The 20,894-nt window shown below is 44.9% G+C and overlaps 1 protein-coding gene across 1 annotated transcript in view; it reads right to left on the bottom strand.

The window, feature by feature from the left end:
- Window positions 1-19,518, bottom strand: part of LOC129862557 (potassium voltage-gated channel subfamily G member 4-like) — an 87,010-nt gene extending 67,492 nt beyond the window's left edge. Inside the window, exons 1-2 of the mRNA XM_055934335.1 lie at window positions 18,912-19,518; window positions 14,178-15,082 (exon numbers count right to left, since the gene is read on the bottom strand). Coding sequence (XP_055790310.1) covers window positions 14,178-14,927 — 750 coding nt within the window. The 5' untranslated portion in view covers window positions 14,928-15,082; window positions 18,912-19,518. The remainder of the gene's footprint in view (window positions 1-14,177; window positions 15,083-18,911) is intronic.
- Window positions 19,519-20,894: the final 1,376 nt, after the last annotated feature.

Genomic DNA, 20,894 nt, shown 5'->3' with positions numbered 1-20,894 from the left:
ATATTGATGTCTCATTCAATTTGACTAACAAGTGAAATTGCCAGATTTACTTTTCAGGTGGATCTTTTAAATAATATCCAAATTGATTGGTTTTCTACACTGTGACAATTTAAACTTTTCACATTAATCTAGATGAAGCAACGCTCTCAGATTAATTTAAAGTTTAAGTCCCAAATGGCTATACAGGTTTGATTTATCATAAAAAATTGATTTATCAGTCAAATTTGCTTTTGCAAATCACATTCAGTAACCCCAGTACTGACGGAAGTCCCGCCTCCAGCGGGTATCCCATATGGCTTAGGCCTTAGGAAGAAGTGAACCTAGTAGTGAATGTACACTAACATTTAAACTACTTGTTACGTTTATGATAATCTAGACAATCCCAATTGATTGGATATCATCGTCTCATTCAATTTAATAAGTTAAATTGTCGAACTTACCTTTCCAGTTTCTTCCAATTAAATTAGATATTTTAAACTTTGCAATATTAACCTAGATGAACCAACTTCCCAGGTTAAGTAAAGTTTAATTCACAGATAACCTATCCAGGTATGATTAATCATTATCATTGATTAATTAATTCAATTTGCTTTTGCAAATTCATTCACGTCCAACTCCCACATTCCTGGTACAGTACTGATGGTTCATTAATGTCTATAAATAGATTCAAATCGTCTTTGCACCTTCCAAAATATCCCAAAACCAAACTTTGAAAAATTAGGAAAAACCTTTTTCCTTTCAAATGTTCTAATAATGTGCAAGGGGGGTAGTCCCCAATCGCCCACTAATTAGTGAACCTCCACCCATAAATAGATTGATCTCCGAACTCAGCAGCGATACCAACCCTAATTATACCATTAGTGGAAAAACAGCAGAAATTCCAAACAAAGCTCTCAAAAATCATACATCGGGCGCAGGCCTCGTAAAGGTTCTCTCCAGTATAGCCTTGATGTCTTGCCATCCGAGATTGGCATAGGTCCAATACCGCAGCGCACAGCTGAAGCACGAGCGGGTAACGGTAGACATAAATGAACAGGTGGAGAGAACCGGAAAGCCAATGACAAATGCAGAAAAGTAAAACGTTCTGATAGCTATGGAACTGCGTTTGAAAACGGAACAATTAAATGTAATTGCAAAAACGTATGACGATGAACAAGCACAAACTCTTCAACAAAATCGTCTTCTACAGGAACAAAATCGGATGCTACAGGAACTCGATTTAGCCAAAACTAAATACGATGATGTCAACGCCAAACTGATTTGATAAAATAACCGTATTCACTTGTAGTGATGCCAAAGACACGACAGTATGCATGTAGAAGGGGGTGTAGTAGGATGTCCCTTGGGGGTATCCTTACCTATGTATGACATGCGAGGGTTAGGTTAATAAACAGGCTGGAGCTAGAACCTCGTTGTCGCGCGCCCTTATTTTAGATCATACTACATGGTGTCAGAAGTGGTTTTAAAATTCACATAAACGTGAAGGACGTGCCAAGTAAATCATACATTCAGGCTGTTTCAAAGCAGGGAGGGCACAGTGTTGGAGATAAAACAGCGCATATCATTATTTTGCTAGCTAACGAGCAAGGACTAAGTTACTGCTAAGCAACATGTTGCAAGAGTAAGAAGCTTGCGGGATTTCAGGGTTTGCGACTCCAAATTCAACCGGCTCTGGCGCAAACACGGACAGGCCAGTGCTGGCGGATTTCGCATTAGTCCCCCGGAGAATTTTGTTTGTATGGTCATTCAAAACTGGCCGAAAAGCATCAGGCTTAAACGTGAAAAATGAGGCATTTCAAGTTAATACACATATCTACTCTATGGGTGATGAAGCCGAGGATATATTAAATGCTTCAACGTTGACCGAGGAAGAGAAACTTAACTACAGTGCCGTTAAAGACTGTTTTGAAACGCATTTTGTAGGGAGAGATAACATTCTTTTTGAGAGAGCTAGGTTTAATATGCGCAAACAGGAGCAGGGTGAAACCACCGACAGTTTTATCACAGCTGTTCACAAACTAGCAGAACATTGTCAGTTTGGCGCGCTCAGGGAAGAGCTGATCGGATTGTAGTCGGAATAAGAAATATATCACTTTCTGAAAAGTTAGTTGGATTCCCAGCTTACCTTGTCCAAAGCGGTAAACCAGGTTAGGCAGAGTGAAACAGTAAAAAGACAGCAGACGATACTGCGCGACAGCAGCTCCTTGCAGAACGAAGAGAGTGAGGAAATACATGCATTTTCATACAGAGCTAAAAAAAAAAAAACGGAGGGGAACAGAGACGGACGTGGAGAAAACAATCACAGACAGCACCAGTAGCTAGTTTAAGTGTTTCTCGCAAATGTGGGAAATCCCCTTTCCACAGATGGAAAGATTACCCAGCAAAGGATGCGGAATGCAGGAAATGTCACAGGAGAGGACACTTTTCAGCTGTCTGTCGATTAAAGCAAATGCATGAGGTCTCAGAGGAGGTACTTTAGGACAGCATCTTTCTGGGAGAAGTAAAGGAAAACATTGCTGGCTGGCATTCAGACATTAAACTCAATGGGGAGGTTGTGTCATTTAAACTAGACACTGGGGCAGCAGTGACAGCTATCCCAACTAGGCTGTATAGCTATAGCAGAGATGGCTCTTTGCTCTCTACAAACAAAAAAACTGTACTGGCCCAGTAATAAGATTTTACCAGTGGTAGGGCACTTGGTGATTAAACTGGAGAGTAAAGACAAAAGTGCCATCCAGCCTGTCTTCGTCATTGACTCTCTAGCCAGACCGTTGCTGGGGCTGCCAGCAATTGAAGCATTGCAACTCATTGAGAGAGTGAGCGAACTGGAGGACCCAGGTGAGGTTATCAAAAAGAAATTCCCAAAAGTGTTTTCTGGTCTAGGAAGGATAGAAGGTGACTACAAAATCTGCCTGAAAGAGGACGCTGTCCCCTATGCCCTTACCACCCCCCGCCGGGGGCCTATCCCTTTATTGGCCAGAGTAAAGGAAGAGTTGGGGAGGATGGAAGAAATTGGGGCGGTGTCTACAATAGAGAGTCCCACAGACTGGTGTGCAGGGATGGTGGTGGTGGTCCCAAAAGCCATTGGGGAAATAAGGATCTGTGTGGACATGACTAAATTGAATGAGGCACGCTGCAGAGAGAGACACATCTTACCATCAGTGGAGCAGTCACTGGCTCAGTTGGATGGCTCACAAGTCTTCACAAAGCTGGATGCCCGCTCAGGTTTCTGGCAGATACCACTGTCATCAGAGAGTAGGGCACTCACAACGTTTATAACACCGTTTGGCCGTTACTGTTTTAATGTTTTGCCATTTGGAATCGCTTCCGGTCCTGAGCATTTCCAAAGACGCATGTCCCAGCTGTTGGATGGGCTGAGTGGCGTCATAGTTCACGCGGACGATGTGCTCGTGTGCGGAAGGGACAGAGCAGAATATGATGTAAGGCTCACAGCAGTTCTGACCCGACTCCAGGAGACTGGCCTGACACTCAATGAAAAATGCACTTTTGCACAATCAGAGGTCTTGTTCTTGGGAGACAAAATCAGTGCAGCTGGAATAGAGCCGGACCCAGAGAAGATCAGCGCCATCACAGATATGCCCAGACCCCAGAATGTGGCTGAAGTCAGGACCTTCTTAGGCATGGCCACATATGTGGGTAACTTCCTCCCACAGTTCTCAGATACAACCAAACCTCTGAGAGACTTACTAGCCAAAGAGAATGACTGGTCATGGGGTCACATGCAATAGATAACGCTCCCCAGTTCTCTGCGAGCTCCTTTTCTGCTTTTGCTGCAGAATATGACTTCATACATGTGACCAGTAGCCCCTACCATGCACAGAGTAATGGTGAGGCAGAGAGAGCTGTGAAAACAGTCAAGGGACTGCTGAAAAAGAACAAGGATCCATACAGGGCTCTGTTAGCTTACAGAGTTACACCACTGCATCATGGGCCGTCGCCTGCCAAGCTCCTGATGGGCAGGAGGCTACGTTCCCCATTGCCTGTCTCGCCGGCTCAGCTTAAACCCTGATGGCCTAACAGGAAGGCCTTCGCTGAGAGGGACAAACGGCTGAAACAAACTCAAACTGGAGACTTTAAATCGGAGACACCGTGCTAAGGAGAGGCCAGAGCTGACCGAAGGTCAACGTGTGTGGATTACAAACTCAAAGACACCAGCAATAGTGCTGAGGAAAGCGGATGCCCCACGCTCCTATGTGGTGGACACAGGCTCAGAAGAGGTACGAAGGAACAAAACACAACTCAGAGCTCTTCCAGATCTACCAGCCACACAGACTGAGGCCACAGAAAATGCACAAAAAGAGGGTGAAGGAGAGAGAATGCTCACAGAGCCACAAGCGCGCCCAAAAGGGGATGTGAAGCCACCAGTGGCTGAAAGACTATGTTACGTGAAGAGAAAACATACTGTTGGGGACCATACCCAGCAAAAAGAGACTGTACCGTAGTTCATGTTCATACTGTGTGATTTAATGCTTTCATACTGTTTCAGGATGGGAAGTAGCATGTTAGAGAATAATACTGGTTTCCAAATTGCATTTCAGTTATGCTTCAGTGGTTATGCATGTTGAGTTCTTGTTCATGGTAGAGGGGCAGATGTAGTAGGATGTCCCTTGGGGGTATCCGTACCTATGTATGACATGCGAGGGTTAGGTTAATAAACAGGCTGGAGCTAGAACCTCGTTGTCGCGCGTCCTTATTTTAGATCATACTACAGGGGTGTGTCGTCTACAGTCATCCACTTCCCTTCATTCACTTCCGGAAGCTTACCCGAAAGATGAGTGAACCATTCCTTCACCTCATTATAACATCTTTGGTCTGGAAGACTACGTGACACCCAGAATGCATTGTATAATGTCAATAAACATGGCGCCACACATAGCTGGCAAATAGCTTAGCTCATTATAAATCAGTACAACCTTCAGAAAAGTATTTTACACACATAGTTGTCCATTACAATATATGCAATAATCGGAATGCATTATTTGTCACCAGTAATTGAAAACGTGAATAAAACTGTAAATACATTATACTCCATACATACATACTGTATTGGCCTATATTAGAAATGACAACACGATATACCAAAAATAAGGAACTTACTTTGATAGGAGCGCACACATGTCCAAAGTTATTATGTGTAAGGAAAACAACAAGGAAGGCAAAGCAAGTGCCAGCAAGAAATTGTTCCAATTCTTCCAAGACTGCGCAAATATATGCATACTTGATCTGCACAAACATGAGTGAAGTGCTGTGGGTTCTCCTGGAAGAGAGAAGTTTATCCGGCTCAGTAAAGCCTCAAACATAAAATGTCCGCAACGCTGAAATGGACTAATTCTATGAGAATTAATGAGGCAGAACACACCTCAATTCAAACTGTTGTTAGAAAATACAACTTGTTAGAAAATAATTAGAAATTGACATGTTGAAACATAGCCTATAGATAATTAGCAGGCAGCGTGTTGACTGTCCTGTTGCGTAATAATCACATTTTGGAACAGTGAGTGCATTCTGACATCACGTGCATAAACAACTCACGCTGGGACGACCGTTAGAGATATTTGGAACTCACATGTGAAAAGGTTAACACACATGCTGCTAATAAATAGAACCCTCCATTCAGGAGGAAAGTTATTAGAAGTCATGAACCATGATCACACCGCCTACGACTGGTTCAGTGCTTACAGAGTAATTCCGTCGTGGATAACATAACTATGAAATAGACTCCTTCATATCTATCGCCACTACAATGGTGTAAGACACATTGAATTGTAGTAAAACCACTACAGGTCCCCTTGGTATATGGCTTGAGGTCGGCAACGATTCTCACTGACACACGGTCATTGACACAGAAATTATCTGATGAAGTCAGACTCATTCTGAACAGGTTTGTAACATCTGCTTCCAACTCACACCATCAAACACATAGATTCCCTGAACGCAGCTCACTTTACAGCTCACTTTCCAGCTCACACTCTCAAACCCCTAGATCCCCTGAACGTGGCTCACTCTCCAGATCCCAATCACCTGAATTCTAATCACCTGTTCACACACCTGTATGTCATTATCACACACTATTTAGTTCACTTCGTTGCCCCCCATCACTGTGGGGGTATTGTTTGTTTTGTGACTCATTGTCACGCCCTGGCCTTAGTATTCTTTGTTTTCTTTATTATTTTAGTTAGGTCAGGGTGTGACATGGGGAATGTTTGTGTTTTGTTGGTTTTGGGTGTTTCTATGGTAAAGGGGTTGTTGGGTGTAGTATATGGGTTTGTGTTGAGTACATGTGTCTAGCGTTGTCTATGTGATACGTTTGTAGCCAGTGTGTGCACATCGTTGTTTAGCTTCACGATCGTTTTCTTGTTTTGTTTAGTGTTTAAGTGTGTTTGTTTCGTTTGCCTTCTTCTTCAATAAAAAGGAGATGGCTTATTTTCCTAAAGCTGCGTTTTGGTCCGTCAATCCTCCACACGATCGTGACAGAACTACTCACCAATACAGGACCAAGCGGCATGGAAAGCGGCAACAGGACCCACCTACACAGGATTCGTGGACATGGGAGGAGATACTGGATGGTAAGGGGCCGTGGGCACAACCGGGAGAATATCGCCTTCCTCGTGAAGAGCTGGAGGCAGCTAAAGCCGAGAGGAGGCGATATGAGGAGGCAGCACGGAGACAAGGCTGGAAGCCCGTGAGTACAACCCAAAAATTTCTTGGGGAGGGCCTTAAAGGGAGTGTGGCGAAGTCAGGTAGGAAACCTGCGCCTACTCCCTGTACTTACCGTGGAGAGCGAGAGTACGGGCAGACACCGTGTTACGCAGTAGAGCGCACGGTGTCTCCTGTACGCGTGCATAGCCCGGTTCGGTACATTTCAGCTCCACGTATCGGCCGGGCTAGACTGAGCGTTGAGCCGTATGTCATGAAGCCGGCCCAACGCATCTGGTCACCAGTGCGTCTCCTCGGGCCGGCGTACATGGCACCAGCCTTACGCATGGTGTCCCCGGTTCGCCTACATAGGCCGGTGCGGGTTATTCCACCTCCCCGCACTGGTCAGGCGACGGGGAGCATACAACCAGGTAAGGTTGGGCAGGCTCGGCGCTCAAGGGAGCCAGTACGCCTGCACGGTCCGGTATTTCCGGCGCCACCTCCCCGCCCCAACCCAGTACCACCAGTGCCTCCTCCACGCACTAGCTATATGGTGCGTGTCTCCAGCCCTTTACCACCAGTGCCTAAACCACGCACCAAGCCTCCTGTGTGTCCCCAGAGTCCTGTGCGTCCTGTTGCTGCTCCCCGCACTAGCCCTGAGATGCGTGTCCCCAGCCCGGTGCCACCAGTCCCGGCACCACGCACCAGGCCTACAGTGCGCCTCAGCCGGCAGGAGTCTGCCGTCTGCACAGCGATGCATGAACTGCCCGTCTGCCAAGCGCCATCTGAGCCATCCGTCTCCCCAGCGCCATCTGAGCCATCCGTCTCCCCAGCGCCGTCTGAGCCATCCGTCTGTCATGAGCCTACAAAGCCGTCAGCCCGCCATGAGCGTCGAGAGCCGTCAGCCCGCCATGAGCGCCGAGAGCCGTCAGCCCGCCATGAGCGTCGAGAGCCGTCAGCCCGCCATGAGCGTCGAGAGCCGTCAGCCTGCCATGAGCGTCCAGATCCGTCAGCTAGCCATGAGCAGCCAGATCCGTCAGCTAGCCATGAGCAGCCAGATCCGTCAGCTAGCCATGAGCAGCCAGATCCGTCAGCTAGCCATGAGCAGCCAGATCCGTCAGCTAGCCATGAGCAGCCAGATCCGTCAGCCAGCCATGAGCAGCCAGATCCGTCAGCCAGCCATGAGCAGCCAGATCCGTCAGCCAGCCATGAGCAGCCAGATCCGTCAGCCAGCCATGGGCCGTTCCTCAGTCCGGAGCTGCCGTCCCTCAGTCCGGAGCTGCAGTCCCTCAGCCTGGTGCTGCCCCTTATCCTGGTGCTGTCCCTTACCCTGGTACTGCCCCTTAGTTCGGAGCTGCCCCTGACCCTGGTACTGCCCCTTACCCTGGTACTGCCCCTTAGTCCGGAGCTGCCCCTTAGTCCGGAACTGCCCCTTAATGCAGTGGGGTTAATGTGGAGGGGGGTCTTTTGGTGGAAGCTAAGGAGGCGGTTAGGGACTGTGGTGACGTGGGGACCACGACCAGAGCCGGAGCCGCCACCGTGGATGGAAGCCCACCCAGACCCTCCCCTAGACTGGTTAATGGTGCGCCCGGAGTTCGCACCTTAAGGGGGGGGTTATGTCACGCCCTGGCCTTAGTATTCTTTGTTTTCTTTATTATTTTAGTTAGGTCAGGGTGTGACATGGGGAATGTTTGTTTTGTTGGTTTTGGGTGTTTCTATGGTAAAGGGGTTGTTGGGTGTAGTATATGGGTTTGTGTTGAGTACATGTGTCTAGCGTTGTCTATGTGATACGTTTGTAGCCAGTGTGTGCACATCGTTGTTTAGCTTCACGATCGTTTTCTTGTTTTGTTTAGTGTTTAAGTGTGTTTGTTTCGTTTGCCTTCTTCTTCAATAAAAAGGAGATGGCTTATTTTCCTAAAGCTGCATTTTGGTCCGTCAATCCTCCACACGATCGTGACACTCATCTGTCAGAGAGCTGGGTTTCCCGTGAGTTACTCCTCCTGTGTTTGATAGTTTTTGCCTATTCCCTGCCTGTACTTTAGCCTATCGGATTTTCTGTTATCTACCTATTGCCTGATCTCCCGGACTGCGTTACTATCCTTTTCCCTGCCTGTACTGTTGCCCTTTTGGACCCCCTGTGTATGACTTTCTGCCTGCCCCTGGACCCAGCTACCTGCCTCCTCCTGTGGTCCTTTGCAATTAACACCTGCTACGCCCTGCGCTTGAAACCAGCTCTTTGTCTCCCTTCGTGTTCATTACAGGTTGCAGCCTACCAGGATAACTGTTTCTTTCCCTTGGCATGTGCGCCTGTGTAAGCATAAACACACACGTACAACAATAATGAGGATTTATACTAGGATCACTTGAGGGCAAAATACCAGCCTTGGTAGTTGGAAATTGACTCTACAGCTACATTAATCACCAGAGGTCCATAGGTCATTCCTATAGACTGTCTGAAGCTAGTGCCTTACAGCTGTAGAGTTATCATGTAATTATCAACTTAGGATAGTGCCCTAAGCAACACACTGCTAAGTAGGATCACCCTAGATATGACATTAGACAAAATGCCACGATAGAGTCATTTAGCCAAGACCATGGATGTACAGATCCAGTCAAAAGTTTGGACACACCTACTCATTCAAGGGTTTTTCTTTATTTTTGCTATTTTCTACATTGTAGAATAATAGTGAAGACATCAACTATGAAATAACACATATGAATTCATGTAGTAACCCAAAAAGTGTTAAAAAAAATCAAAATATATGAGAATCTTCAAAGTAGCCACCCTTTGCCTTGACAACTTTGTACTCTTGGCATTCTCTCAACCAGCTGCATGAGGTAGTCACCTGGAATGCATTTCAATTAACAGGTGTGCCATCTTAAAAGTTAATTTGTGTCACGATCGTCGTAAAGATGAGACCAAGGCGCAGCGTGAGTAGAGTTCCACATATTATAAATAAATCGAAACTCACCAAAACAAAACAAATAAAGAACAAACGAAACGTGACACTACTGGAATGCACAAAGGCAACTATACGTAGACAAGATCCCACAACACAAACGAGGAAAATGGCTTCCTAAATATGATCCCCAATCAGAGACAACAATAAACAGCTGTCTCTGATTGGGAACAATATCAGGCCAACATAGACATACAAAAACCCTAGACATACAAAACTAGCGTACCCACCCTAGTCACACCCTGACCTAACCAAAACATATAGAAAAACAGAGATATCTAAGGTCAGGGCGTGACAATTTGTGGAATGCGTTTGAGACAATCAGTTGTGTTTTGACAAGGTAGGTGTGGTATACAGAAGATAGCCCTATTTGGTAAATGGCGAAGTCCATATTATGGCAAGAGCAAAAAGAAATGACAGTCCATCATTACTTTAAGACGTGAAGGTCAGTCAATACGGAACATTTCAAGAACTTTGAAAGTTTCTTCAAGTGCAGGCTACTTTGAAGAATCTCAAATATAAAATATATATACACTTTTTTTGGTTACTACATGATTCATAGTTTTGATGTCTTTACTATTATTCTACAATTCTACAATGTAGAACATAGTACAAATAAAGAAAAACCCTTGAATGAGTAGGTTTGTCCAAACTTCTGACTGGTACTGTATATAGAATATTGTCAATTTAGATGATTAAGGTGTGCGTTTATTTTTACTTAGGAAGTGACAGAGCCACAACCAAGTTCCCCATACAACCGCCAGTTAGTGTCACAACGCCACTCATTTGGGGAAGAAATGTAAGGATGCATTTTGTAAATACATTTTTATTTAAAAAAAAATATTTAACCTTTCTTTAACTAGGCAAGTCAGATAAGAACAAGTGATTTTTTACAATGATGGCCTAGGAACAACAACTGCCTTGTTCAGGGGCAGAATGACAGATATTTACCTTGTCAGCTCAGGGATTCGATCTAACAACCCTTTGGTTACTGGCCCAACGCTCTAACCACTAGACTAACTGCATCCCCAATGCCGCCCCAATGTTAATGTTGTGTGTTATTAACGTCTGTCTTGTCACGTTCCTGACCTGTTTTCTGTTGTTTGGTATGTGTTTAATTGGTCAGGGCATGAGTTTTGGGTGGGTAGTCTATGTTATGTGTTTTCTATGTTGGGTTGATGGGTTGCCTGGTATGGCTCTCAATTAGAGGCAGGTGTTTTGGCGTTTCCTCTAATTGAGAGTCATATTAAGGTAGGTTGTTTCACATTGTTTGTTGTGGGTGGTTGTCTTCCGTGTCAGTACATGTTACCACACGGGACTGTTTTCGGCTTGTCTGTTCCTGTTCGTGTGTTCTTCGTTTCATGTAAGTTCGTAAGTTTAGGTCTGTTTAGTTCGTTTTGTTATTTTGTATTTCTAAAGTGTTATTTCGTGTTTCGTCGTTTTTGTCTAATAAATCATTATGTCCACATACCTCGCTGGGTGTTGGTCTGATCCATGCTCCTCCTCATCCGAGGAGGAATATGACGACGATCGTTACATGTCTAAGTTACTGCCTAGATCCACCAGCCTGGACAACCCGTGGCCATTCTTGTGTGGGTCTGCAGCTTGCAGAAATCCTACCAGGGTAAACCACCAGAGGGGGACTGCTACGATGATCCAGAAACCAGGACATCCCGTGGTCATTTTTATGGTAGGTTGCGACTTGCAAAATCCTTCCAAGATTGAACCCACCAGAGGAGGACTGTAATGACTGTCCTGTGAGGATCAGGATGGGTCAGATCAGTTTGGCGGTGGATGACAGTAGCCAGGCCCTCTCTTTCCCCTCCAGTATGATCCAAAGGAATGGCTGTTCCCGCTGAAACTCTAACACGTTCAAAAAGTGAATACTGGAACAATATTTCTAACATAAGAATGTGGGGAATGTTCAGAGGGGATCTAAAGAAAAATAGTGCCATATTGTTTTTTATTTTGTGATGTCTTTAAAAAAGGTTATAAAGGAAATACTGTACATGAAATATGAAAAACGTAGAAAGTATTTATGTTAAGATAGGAATGTGATTTTAGGAGCCATAAGAGAATATATCCCTTAAAAACTGCATAGTAAGTAGCCACGCCCCGAGTGAGGTCAGAGAGCGTGTCAGACTGACGGAGACGTCCCCTTTGGCCAGAGTGCATAAAAGGATTGCCAGGCTGATCAGCTGTTCTAAGTCAAATATCTAGAAAAGCGAATCTAAGTTGGACCATCCTACTACTCTTCAAATCATCCTACTGTATTACTCTTCTTAAATCACAGTATCTTACTACGCTCATCACCAATGGGAACCGTCGACACGGCTGGCTAGCTATCTTCCAGAGTGAACAACAGTAGAAAAGGGGAGACCCCTTTCGGACATTCGGAGCCATACAAGCTTGCCGCTGAAAGGCCAACAACCTTCCTAAGGAGGACTGGTTCCGACAGAGATAAACGGCGAACGAAAGCATTCACACTTAACGTTAAATACATTCATGATTCCTTACTTAAAACGGGCGGCGGTTCGTGTGCAAAGTATATGATTACTGTGGGAATCGTTCTAAAATGTATCAACGATAAGTATCCTTTTTTCTCTCTCTTTCCTCCCTCTTCATTTTCTGTGTAAGAAGCCGCCATATGTTGTCAGTACATTAGGGACCTATTTCTCAAGTATTATGTGTGTATGTTTATTGTGTGTTATTATTTAGTTAGCTAGTAAATAAATAATTAAACCAATTTGTGTACTGAATCATGAGTAAGTCTGGGGATTTTGCAGATCCTAAAAGATTACGACTGTTCAGAATTATATGATAAGAGGTTATGATTTAATACCTTGACTGTTTGATGGATGTGATAGGTAAAGACCTTTTTAGTTTAATTCGGGAGATGGTAACTCTTTAAAAAAACGCTCTTGTGGTGCCCCAGATTCCTAATGAGTTAATTGTTACCTGATTAATTTAGTCAGGTAACAATTAAACATAGTTAGTTGATACGATAAATAACAGTCATCAGATTAATGAAAGTAAAGTCACGACAAGGTGATATGATCTTTAACTAGTCTCTCAAAGCACTTCATGTTGACAGAAGTGAGTGCTACGAGGCGATGGTCATTTAGTTCAGTTACCTTCGCTTTCTGAGTGACAGGAACAATGGTGGACATCTTGAAGCAAGTAGACTGGGATAGGGAGAGATTGAATATGTCCGTAAACACTCCAGCCAGATGGTTTGCACATGCTCTGAGGACGCGGCTAGGGATGCTGTCTGGGCCAGCAGCCTTGCAAGGGTTAACACGCTTAAACATCTTCCTCAAGTCAGCCACAGAGAACAAGAGCCCACAGTCCTCGGAAGCGGCCCGCGTCGTTGGCACTGTGTTATCCTCAATAGCAGGCGAAGTAGGTGTTTAGCCTTTCCGGGTGCAAGACGTCAGTGTCCAATGTGTGTGTGAGAGGGAGAGTGTGTGTCAATGTGTGTGTGAGAGGGAGAGTGTGTGTCAATGTGTGTGTGAGAGGGAGAGTGTGTGTCAATGTGTGTGTGAGAGGGAGAGTGTGTGTCAATGTGTGTGTGAGAGGGAGAGTGTGTGTCAATGTGTGTGTGAGACGGAGAGTGTGTGTGTCAATGTGTGTGTGAGAGGGAGAGTGTGTGTGTCAATGTGTGTGTGAGAGGGAGAGTGTGTGTCAATGTGTGTGTGAGAGGGAGAGTGTGTGTCAATGTGTGTGTGAGAGGGAGAGTGTGTGTCAATGTGTGTGTGAGAGGGAGAGTGTGTGTGTCAATGTGTGTGTGAGAGGGAGAGTGTGTGTGTCAATGTGTGTGTGAGAGGGAGAGTGTGTGTCAATGTGTGTGTGAGAGGGAGAGTGTGTGTCAATGTGTGTGTGAGAGGGAGAGTGTGTGTCAATGTGTGTGTGAGAGGGAGAGTGTGTGTCAATGTGTGTGTGAGAGGGAGAGTGTGTGTCAATGTGTGTGCGTGAAGGAAAGCATGTCCTGCATGCAACTTTTGATGGTCAGTGACTGAAAGACCAATTTAGCTGCATTATACTGTATGCAGCCAACTGAGAAGAATATGAATCAGTTGAAACACACACAAACACGACAAAAACTATACACATACTGCACACACACGCATGCATACACACGTACGCACACACACACACACACCTGACATTGGGTGCAGGGTAATAAAGTGAGAAGTAATTTCGGAGCTTGTTCATGCCCTGCTTGTGCTATGGCCAGCATATTGATCATTGTTGTTAATGGACACTCTCTGTCTTTCAGAATAAATCTGATGAGAGGTTGAATCACTGTGGCTTTAAGCAATGTCCTTAATCACTAGTCATTATCAATCTGAGTCCAAGGAAAACTAACCTGTCGAGGAGGCCCCAAACACACACACACACACACACACACACACACACACACACACACACACACACACACACAAATAAATGAGAAACACTCCAGTGAGGGTGACACATGTAAGTTACCTTGGTGGATATTTCTGAAGCTACAGCCTTAATGGCACTATGGCGGTCATTGTTAAGGTTGGCCTCACTCACCCTGTCCTCCTCTTCCCTGAGGTCCGGCATGGTGCTGATACACAGGCTGATGACGGTCACTGCTACCATCACCACCGACAGGCAGGCAAAGATCTTTCCTGGCAGGCCAGACTGGGGATTCTCAACCATATCCCTCAGCTGGTTCATGAACTTGCGATAGCGTGTCTCCTCAACTGGGGGGCGCAGCATGGCGTGCCTCTGCCTTTGCTCTTCCTCCTGCCGCTCGTGTTCCTTCATCTCCTCAATGCGCGTGTACATCTTCCTCTTGCAGCAGCGCTCCATGTAGGTCATCTCTACGCCCCAGTAGAGCAGCTCATCATGTAGTGACAGCACGCACATCTCCCTCAGCATGCGCAGCTTCCCCGCTGCCAGGAAGTTGAGGATGACGCGGAAGGCCGAGGGGCTGCGGTCAAAGAAGAACTCTCGCCGTGTCTCGTCGTAGTCGTCACACACGCCGGCAATCTCCTCTGGGCTGCTGAGGCCACAGAGCCGTCCCAGCCGGGTCAAGGGAAACTGCTCCAGCGTGCTCCAGGGAAAGGTGTAGCGGTTGCCTCCCACATTGATGACCGCTAGTAGACCGTGGTCCACTGACAGTAGGTCCTCTGGTCGTCTGATGAACTGGGCCCTCTGGTAGTAGACACCCTTGACCGTCTCCGTCTCGGGGATCTGGGTGAAGATGGCATCGAGGCTGCTATCATCGCTGGCCGAGAGGTTGCTGAAGTCGTGGTTTGCATTGCTGATGATAGGCATGGTGGCATCGGGGTGGGTGGCCGGCTGGGCTGGTCACACTGGGAGCTCAGTGGCTGGTCTTGATGTTGGGCATCCCGGGGCTGGGGATCAGGTGAGTCCCTTCAGGCTCTGCAGAAGGATCAAGCGGGTCCCAGGCTGGTGGCGTCATGCAGACACTGAGAGAGAGAGAAGAGAAGAAGGACATTAAATCTCAGTTAGACTGCAGTGGTGTAGAGGCTCCTCCTCGTCTACAGCACATCCCTAGTCCAGAGACTGACATCAGTGAGTCAGTAATGGATCAGAGCTCTGTACTGCACTGTCAAATAAAATACAATTGTATTTGTCACATGCTTCGTACACAATAGGTGTAGACTAACAGTGAAATGCTTACTTACGGGCCCTTCCAAAAATTCAGGAAAAAATAAAATAACACAAGGAATAAATACACAATGAGTAATGATAACTTGGCTGTATACATGAGTCGAAGTGCAGCGGTACAAGGTAATTGAGGTAGATATGTACATATAGGTAGGGGTAAAGTGACTATACTAGATAATGATAGATAATAAACAGTTGCAGCAGTGTATGTGATGAGTCAAAAGAGTTAGTGCAAAGAGGGTCAATGCAGGTGGTCCGGTTAGCTATTTAGTAGTCTTGGAGGTAGAAGCTCAGGGTCCTGTTGTTTCTAGACTTGGTGCATCAGTACCACTTGCCATGCGGGAGCAGAAAGAACAGTCTGTGACTTGGGTGACCATTTTTAGGGCCCTGACACCGCCTGGTATAGAAGGATGGCAGGGAGCTTAGCCCCTGTGATTTATTGGGCCATCCCCACTACCCTCTGTAGCGCCTTGCGGTAGGATGCCAAGCAGTTGCCTGCCAAGCGATGATGCAGCCAGTCAAGATGCTCTCAATGGTGCAGCTGTAGAACTGTTTGAGGACCTGAGGGCCCATGTCAAGTCTTTTCAGCCTCCTGTGTTGGAGGCTTTCAGCCAACACTACTGTGTTGGTGTGTGTGGACCATTCCTTAGTGATGTAGACATCGAGGAACTTGAAGCTCTTGACGCGCTCCACTATAGCACTGACGATGTGGATGGCGGCGTGCTCTGCCCTCCGTTTCCTGTAGTACAGTACAGTACAGCAGTATGGTCAGTAGAGTCAGAATACACCTCCACTCTTCCCAGACAAACTAGCCCAGACACATCATCTGTCATAATGAATGGGTGTGAATCTCTACCTGTGAGGATGAGTAAAGCTGAGGATTGAGCTTGAAATGTGTGGCTCACTGTGGTCATGTTTATGCCATATGGTAGTGACAGATATCTAACAGGGCTACTCTTGTCTCAAGATGTTTATGACTAACAACTGATCTGACTACTACTTAGATTTGTTGCACAGTGGAGTGCTTTTCACACCTCTACTACTGCACATTTTAATTGTGATATAAAATGTCACCATCAATTTAGCATGTGGGGTATGGCTATTAGCCTATACCTTGGAGAACATTAGGGAGGTGGATAATAGTTGGCGGATAATTACAGTTTAAATCAGCGGTGGGCTACATAATGTAACTCCTCTAGTTCTGCATAGGGGATTCAATAAATCACTCTTGTCAAGGTGTTTCATTTCTATCGTGGTGGGAGAGAATTATACACTATTTATTAATATAATAACTGGTAATACAGTATTCCCGTCTGATGGTTGGTTGCTTTGCCGAGTGGAAAGTTAATTGAAATAAGTGTTTTAGCGACGCAGTGGCATTATCAGGAACATTCCCTCCACTGCGCTCACTAGTGACAGACACAGGAGATCAGAGCAATGAAATTTCCATCTGCTATAGGTCCATTACAAATCCATTGCGTGCCATTTCATGAAATAGCCTAAGAACCATGTAGCCTGAGACACACACACACACACACACACCACTGGCATAACGCAGTTTCTCTGGAATCCTGCGATGTCGAAGTTGGGCCCGTATAGACCACCAATCGCTGTCCATGGTGCTGAAATTGAATGGATGATGGGCTTTCTGTGTTGCCAGTGCACGTATATACTTGCTTTAGCTAATGGATATATGTTTATTGGTAGGCCTATTTGGTCAAAATGTTCTAATGTTATGCCTAACATTTCACGAAACTGTCTCGCAATGCGGCCATTTTTAGACTGTGGGCTGGTGGCAATAATGTAATTACTTGTTCAGTAGGCTAATTAAAGTTGGAAATTCAAACATTGCAGATGGTAAAATAAATATTCGATGCAACTGCATGCTAATTTGATATGTAATTCTTATACCAAAAAATATTATAAATATCAAATAACCTAACAATATGGAAAAAAGTAGTCGCTTGAAGATAAATTCAGCCACTATTGTTGAACTATTGTTTTGTGTGGCTAATAGCAAATGGCCTGCAATATTCAAGGTAAATTCAATCAAATTAAATCCAACTTGAGATACTCTACCTGGTCTGCTGAAGTCCTTGTTTGTGTGTAAATGTTTTCCCCGTGGCCTGTAGGGGCCTGACTGTTTTCTAAACTGAGTGTTGTCGACCCAGACAGTCTTTCCTGAGACATTGTGCATTATATGTCCATTGCACTGCGCACAATGTAAAGGTAGTCTTTCATGATGCATGCTAAGATATAGGATAGACTGTTGATACTGCAACCACACAACTCAAACGCCGATTCACCAGTAGCCTATGTACGAAATCACAAACCGCTTTTTTTGTTCAAGCCCTCAAGAACTGTTGTCCGCTAAATATAATCTGTTTGCATCTGCCAATTTAATGGCTGTCCAGAATCCAGACGACCTGTCCCCAGAGTTTCCTATACATGTAATCTCTTTCTGTAACGTGTTGAGGCCGGCAATTAAGGAGAATGAGACGCTTTATTTGAAGCACAACCCAGTTTACCTGATGTTGCTATGGCAATCAAGCTGTTTTTACATCCCTGTAACTGTCGCTTCTGCGAACTGATCGTTTTATAAACTAAAACTCATAAAGAACTAGGCCTACCTAAAAAGGATTAGGCTATCAGTCTGATATGTGCTTTGACCACTTGAGGAAGCTCCGCTCATTGCACTGGCGCGGTCATAGCCTTGACCATGGCATTTATTTACCGATATCCCCCTATTCTTTCAAACTGTTAAATTGTTTATTTTTATTAAAGGCCTGAGTCACTTTTTCAGTCACATTTCTGAAGCCCAAGAAACAAACACTTATTTTCCTAGCAGCCTACATATGGAAAATAAAAAGGTTTATGAATTCGTTTTTGGAGGGTTTCTATCAAAACATCAACATCTATCAAAACTATGTAAAAAAACATGTACAACGATGACAGGCGCATGGGCCCCCAGAACTCGTGGGCCCACCCGCCTTGCGGGGGCTGCGGAGGTGTGCGATACACACACACACACACACACACACACACACACACACACACACACACACACACACACACACACACACACACACACACACACACACACACGGTGTTCTACTTCAAGTTACAAAGCTACATGTCGACAATAATAGGCTATTACAGACTATTATAACAAGTAGCCTATTTTATGGAACCCATAGCCTAATCGTCTTTTAACGTTTTATTATAAAGCTTATTGGTATGTGTTGAATGCCTTGTCTTGTTGTCTTGAACGTCCCACTAAAGCATTGGCTGTCACTGTAGAATACTGTAGGCTACATCATTTTAAACAGCGAAGGCTGCTCTCACTATATATCATATAGACTATTGGTTATTTATTTTTAAACAGATCAAACAGCTGTTTTGGTTATTCCAATTTATCAAACGAGGAGTGTAAAGGTGATTGTACATTATATAACATCTAAGCTACTTGCTATTCTATCATAATAATTTTATTATTTCCAAGATATGATCAGATTTGTAGTTGACATTAAACTCCAATAAGCGCAATGACCATGACAAATAGGCCTACATTATTTGACAGTGAACGTTGAATAATAAGAATGAAGACTAAATAAACTTGTCACGTACCATATGAGTGAAGAGAACAGCTCTCTAGTTCTCAGTCCGTTTGAACAATCAACATCAGTCATTCTCACCGAAAAATACCAGATGCTACATGTTGTATCCACGGGATCCACAGTGTCCCAACCTGTAAACGCGATTAAAAAGTCTTCAAAATACGAAGAGAGAAAATGATACAAGCGGAGTGTCCCGTTACAAGATCCGTACTGCAGAGGCGTTGCGATGCGCGCGCTCCACAGATGAGCACGGGTAGGGTATAGCTTACCCCAAGTTTGCGAAGAGTAGGTGAGTGTCGTGTGTAGCCTAAGTGCCTTTCCCTTACCAGTTAAGTCACCTCACAAAGCCTAACTTTGAGTACCACATTTTGCCTTTAATTGCTACGATAATACCATACGATAGATTCGATGGACCCTCTCGTACTATACAGCCCCAGCAAAAAAACAAATGTAGGCTATCCTGATGTACTGTTTGGTTTTCAGTGCAGCACTGCCTATGGTAGTCTTGTTCTGCGGGCAATAGGGTTAAATCGACTGACAAACTCTGGCGCCAAGCTAACCTTTTCCATCCCGTAGCCAGCAAGCGGTTCTGCTGCTTTGATACTCTTCAAACCTCCCACTGGGGAGCGCGGATCATTTCGACCCCAATAATGTTTTTATGCAGCGGTGGATTATGGTCGCAGTGGGAAATAAGGTCCTTAGTCTGATAATACTAGGCATTAATCTGAAATAGACCAATAGGTATAGGTAAGCTCATATAAAATGTAACATATTTAGCAGGAGTATAAGGTAGCCTATGATCATCAAATCATTCTAAAGGAATGGTCAATGTGGTGAATTCTGGGAAAGGGTTTCATCATGTCTTACCACCTATGTTTTAGGACTTGTCTTTATTACAGTCAACATGGGTTATACAGTTAGTTTAGTCACTTGTCAGTGTATCAACATCAGCACTGCTCCCTAACAGAACAGAAAGAACACGAAAACCATCATCTAATGTACCTGGCAGGCAGATCCAGGAAACATTGCATGATCATCACCAACAGCAAGAAGTCAATAGCCTAACAATGTTTTATTCACAGAAACCTATATTATGGATAGCTTAGCCTACGTACATGTGCTACAGTCATCTAGCCAACCACACACACACCTCATCATGTTGCTATCATACACCTAAAAGTACAAAATACAATCCAGACACTCATTGTGATGTACAGTACACCTTGAGATCAGCTCACCCAATCAACAGTACATCAGCATCATGCAAGCGTCACATCCTCACTCACCAAGGACAAAAATATAAATGCAACATGCAACAATTTCAAAGATTTTACTGAGTTACAGTTCATATAAGGAAATCAGTCAATTGAAATAAATTAATTAGACCCTAATCTATGGATTTCACATAACTGGGAATACAGATATGTATCTGTTGGTCACAGATACCTTAGAAAAGGTAGGGTGTTGATTAGAAAACCAGTCAGTATCTGGTGTGACCACCAGTTGCCCCATTCAGCACGACACATCTCCTTCGGATAGAGTTGATCAGGCTGTTGATTGTGGCCTGCGGAATGTTATCCTATTCCCCTTCATTGGCTGTGCGAAGTTATTGAGTATCGGCGGGAACTGGAACACATGTCGATCCAGAGCATCCCTAACATGCTCAATGGGTGGTGACATGTCTGGTAAGTATGCAGGTATTGGAAGAACTGGGACATTTTCAGCTTCCAGAAATTGTGTACAGATCCTTGCGACATGGGGCAGTGCATTATCATGCTGAAACATGAGGTGATGGCGGCGGATGAATGGCAGGACAATGAGCCTCAGGATCTCGTCACGGTATCTCTGTGCATTCAAATTGCCAACTATAAAATGCAATTGTGTTCACTACCCGTAGCTTATGCCTGCTCATACCATAAACCCACCGCACAATGGTGCACTCTGTTCACAACATTGACATCAGCAAACCGCTCGCCAACACTGCGCCATGCAC

This window comes from Salvelinus fontinalis, chromosome 9, assembly GCF_029448725.1.
Source record: "Salvelinus fontinalis isolate EN_2023a chromosome 9, ASM2944872v1, whole genome shotgun sequence".
NCBI lineage: Eukaryota > Metazoa > Chordata > Actinopteri > Salmoniformes > Salmonidae > Salvelinus > Salvelinus fontinalis.
This window is presented reverse-complemented; position numbering and strand designations above follow the sequence as displayed.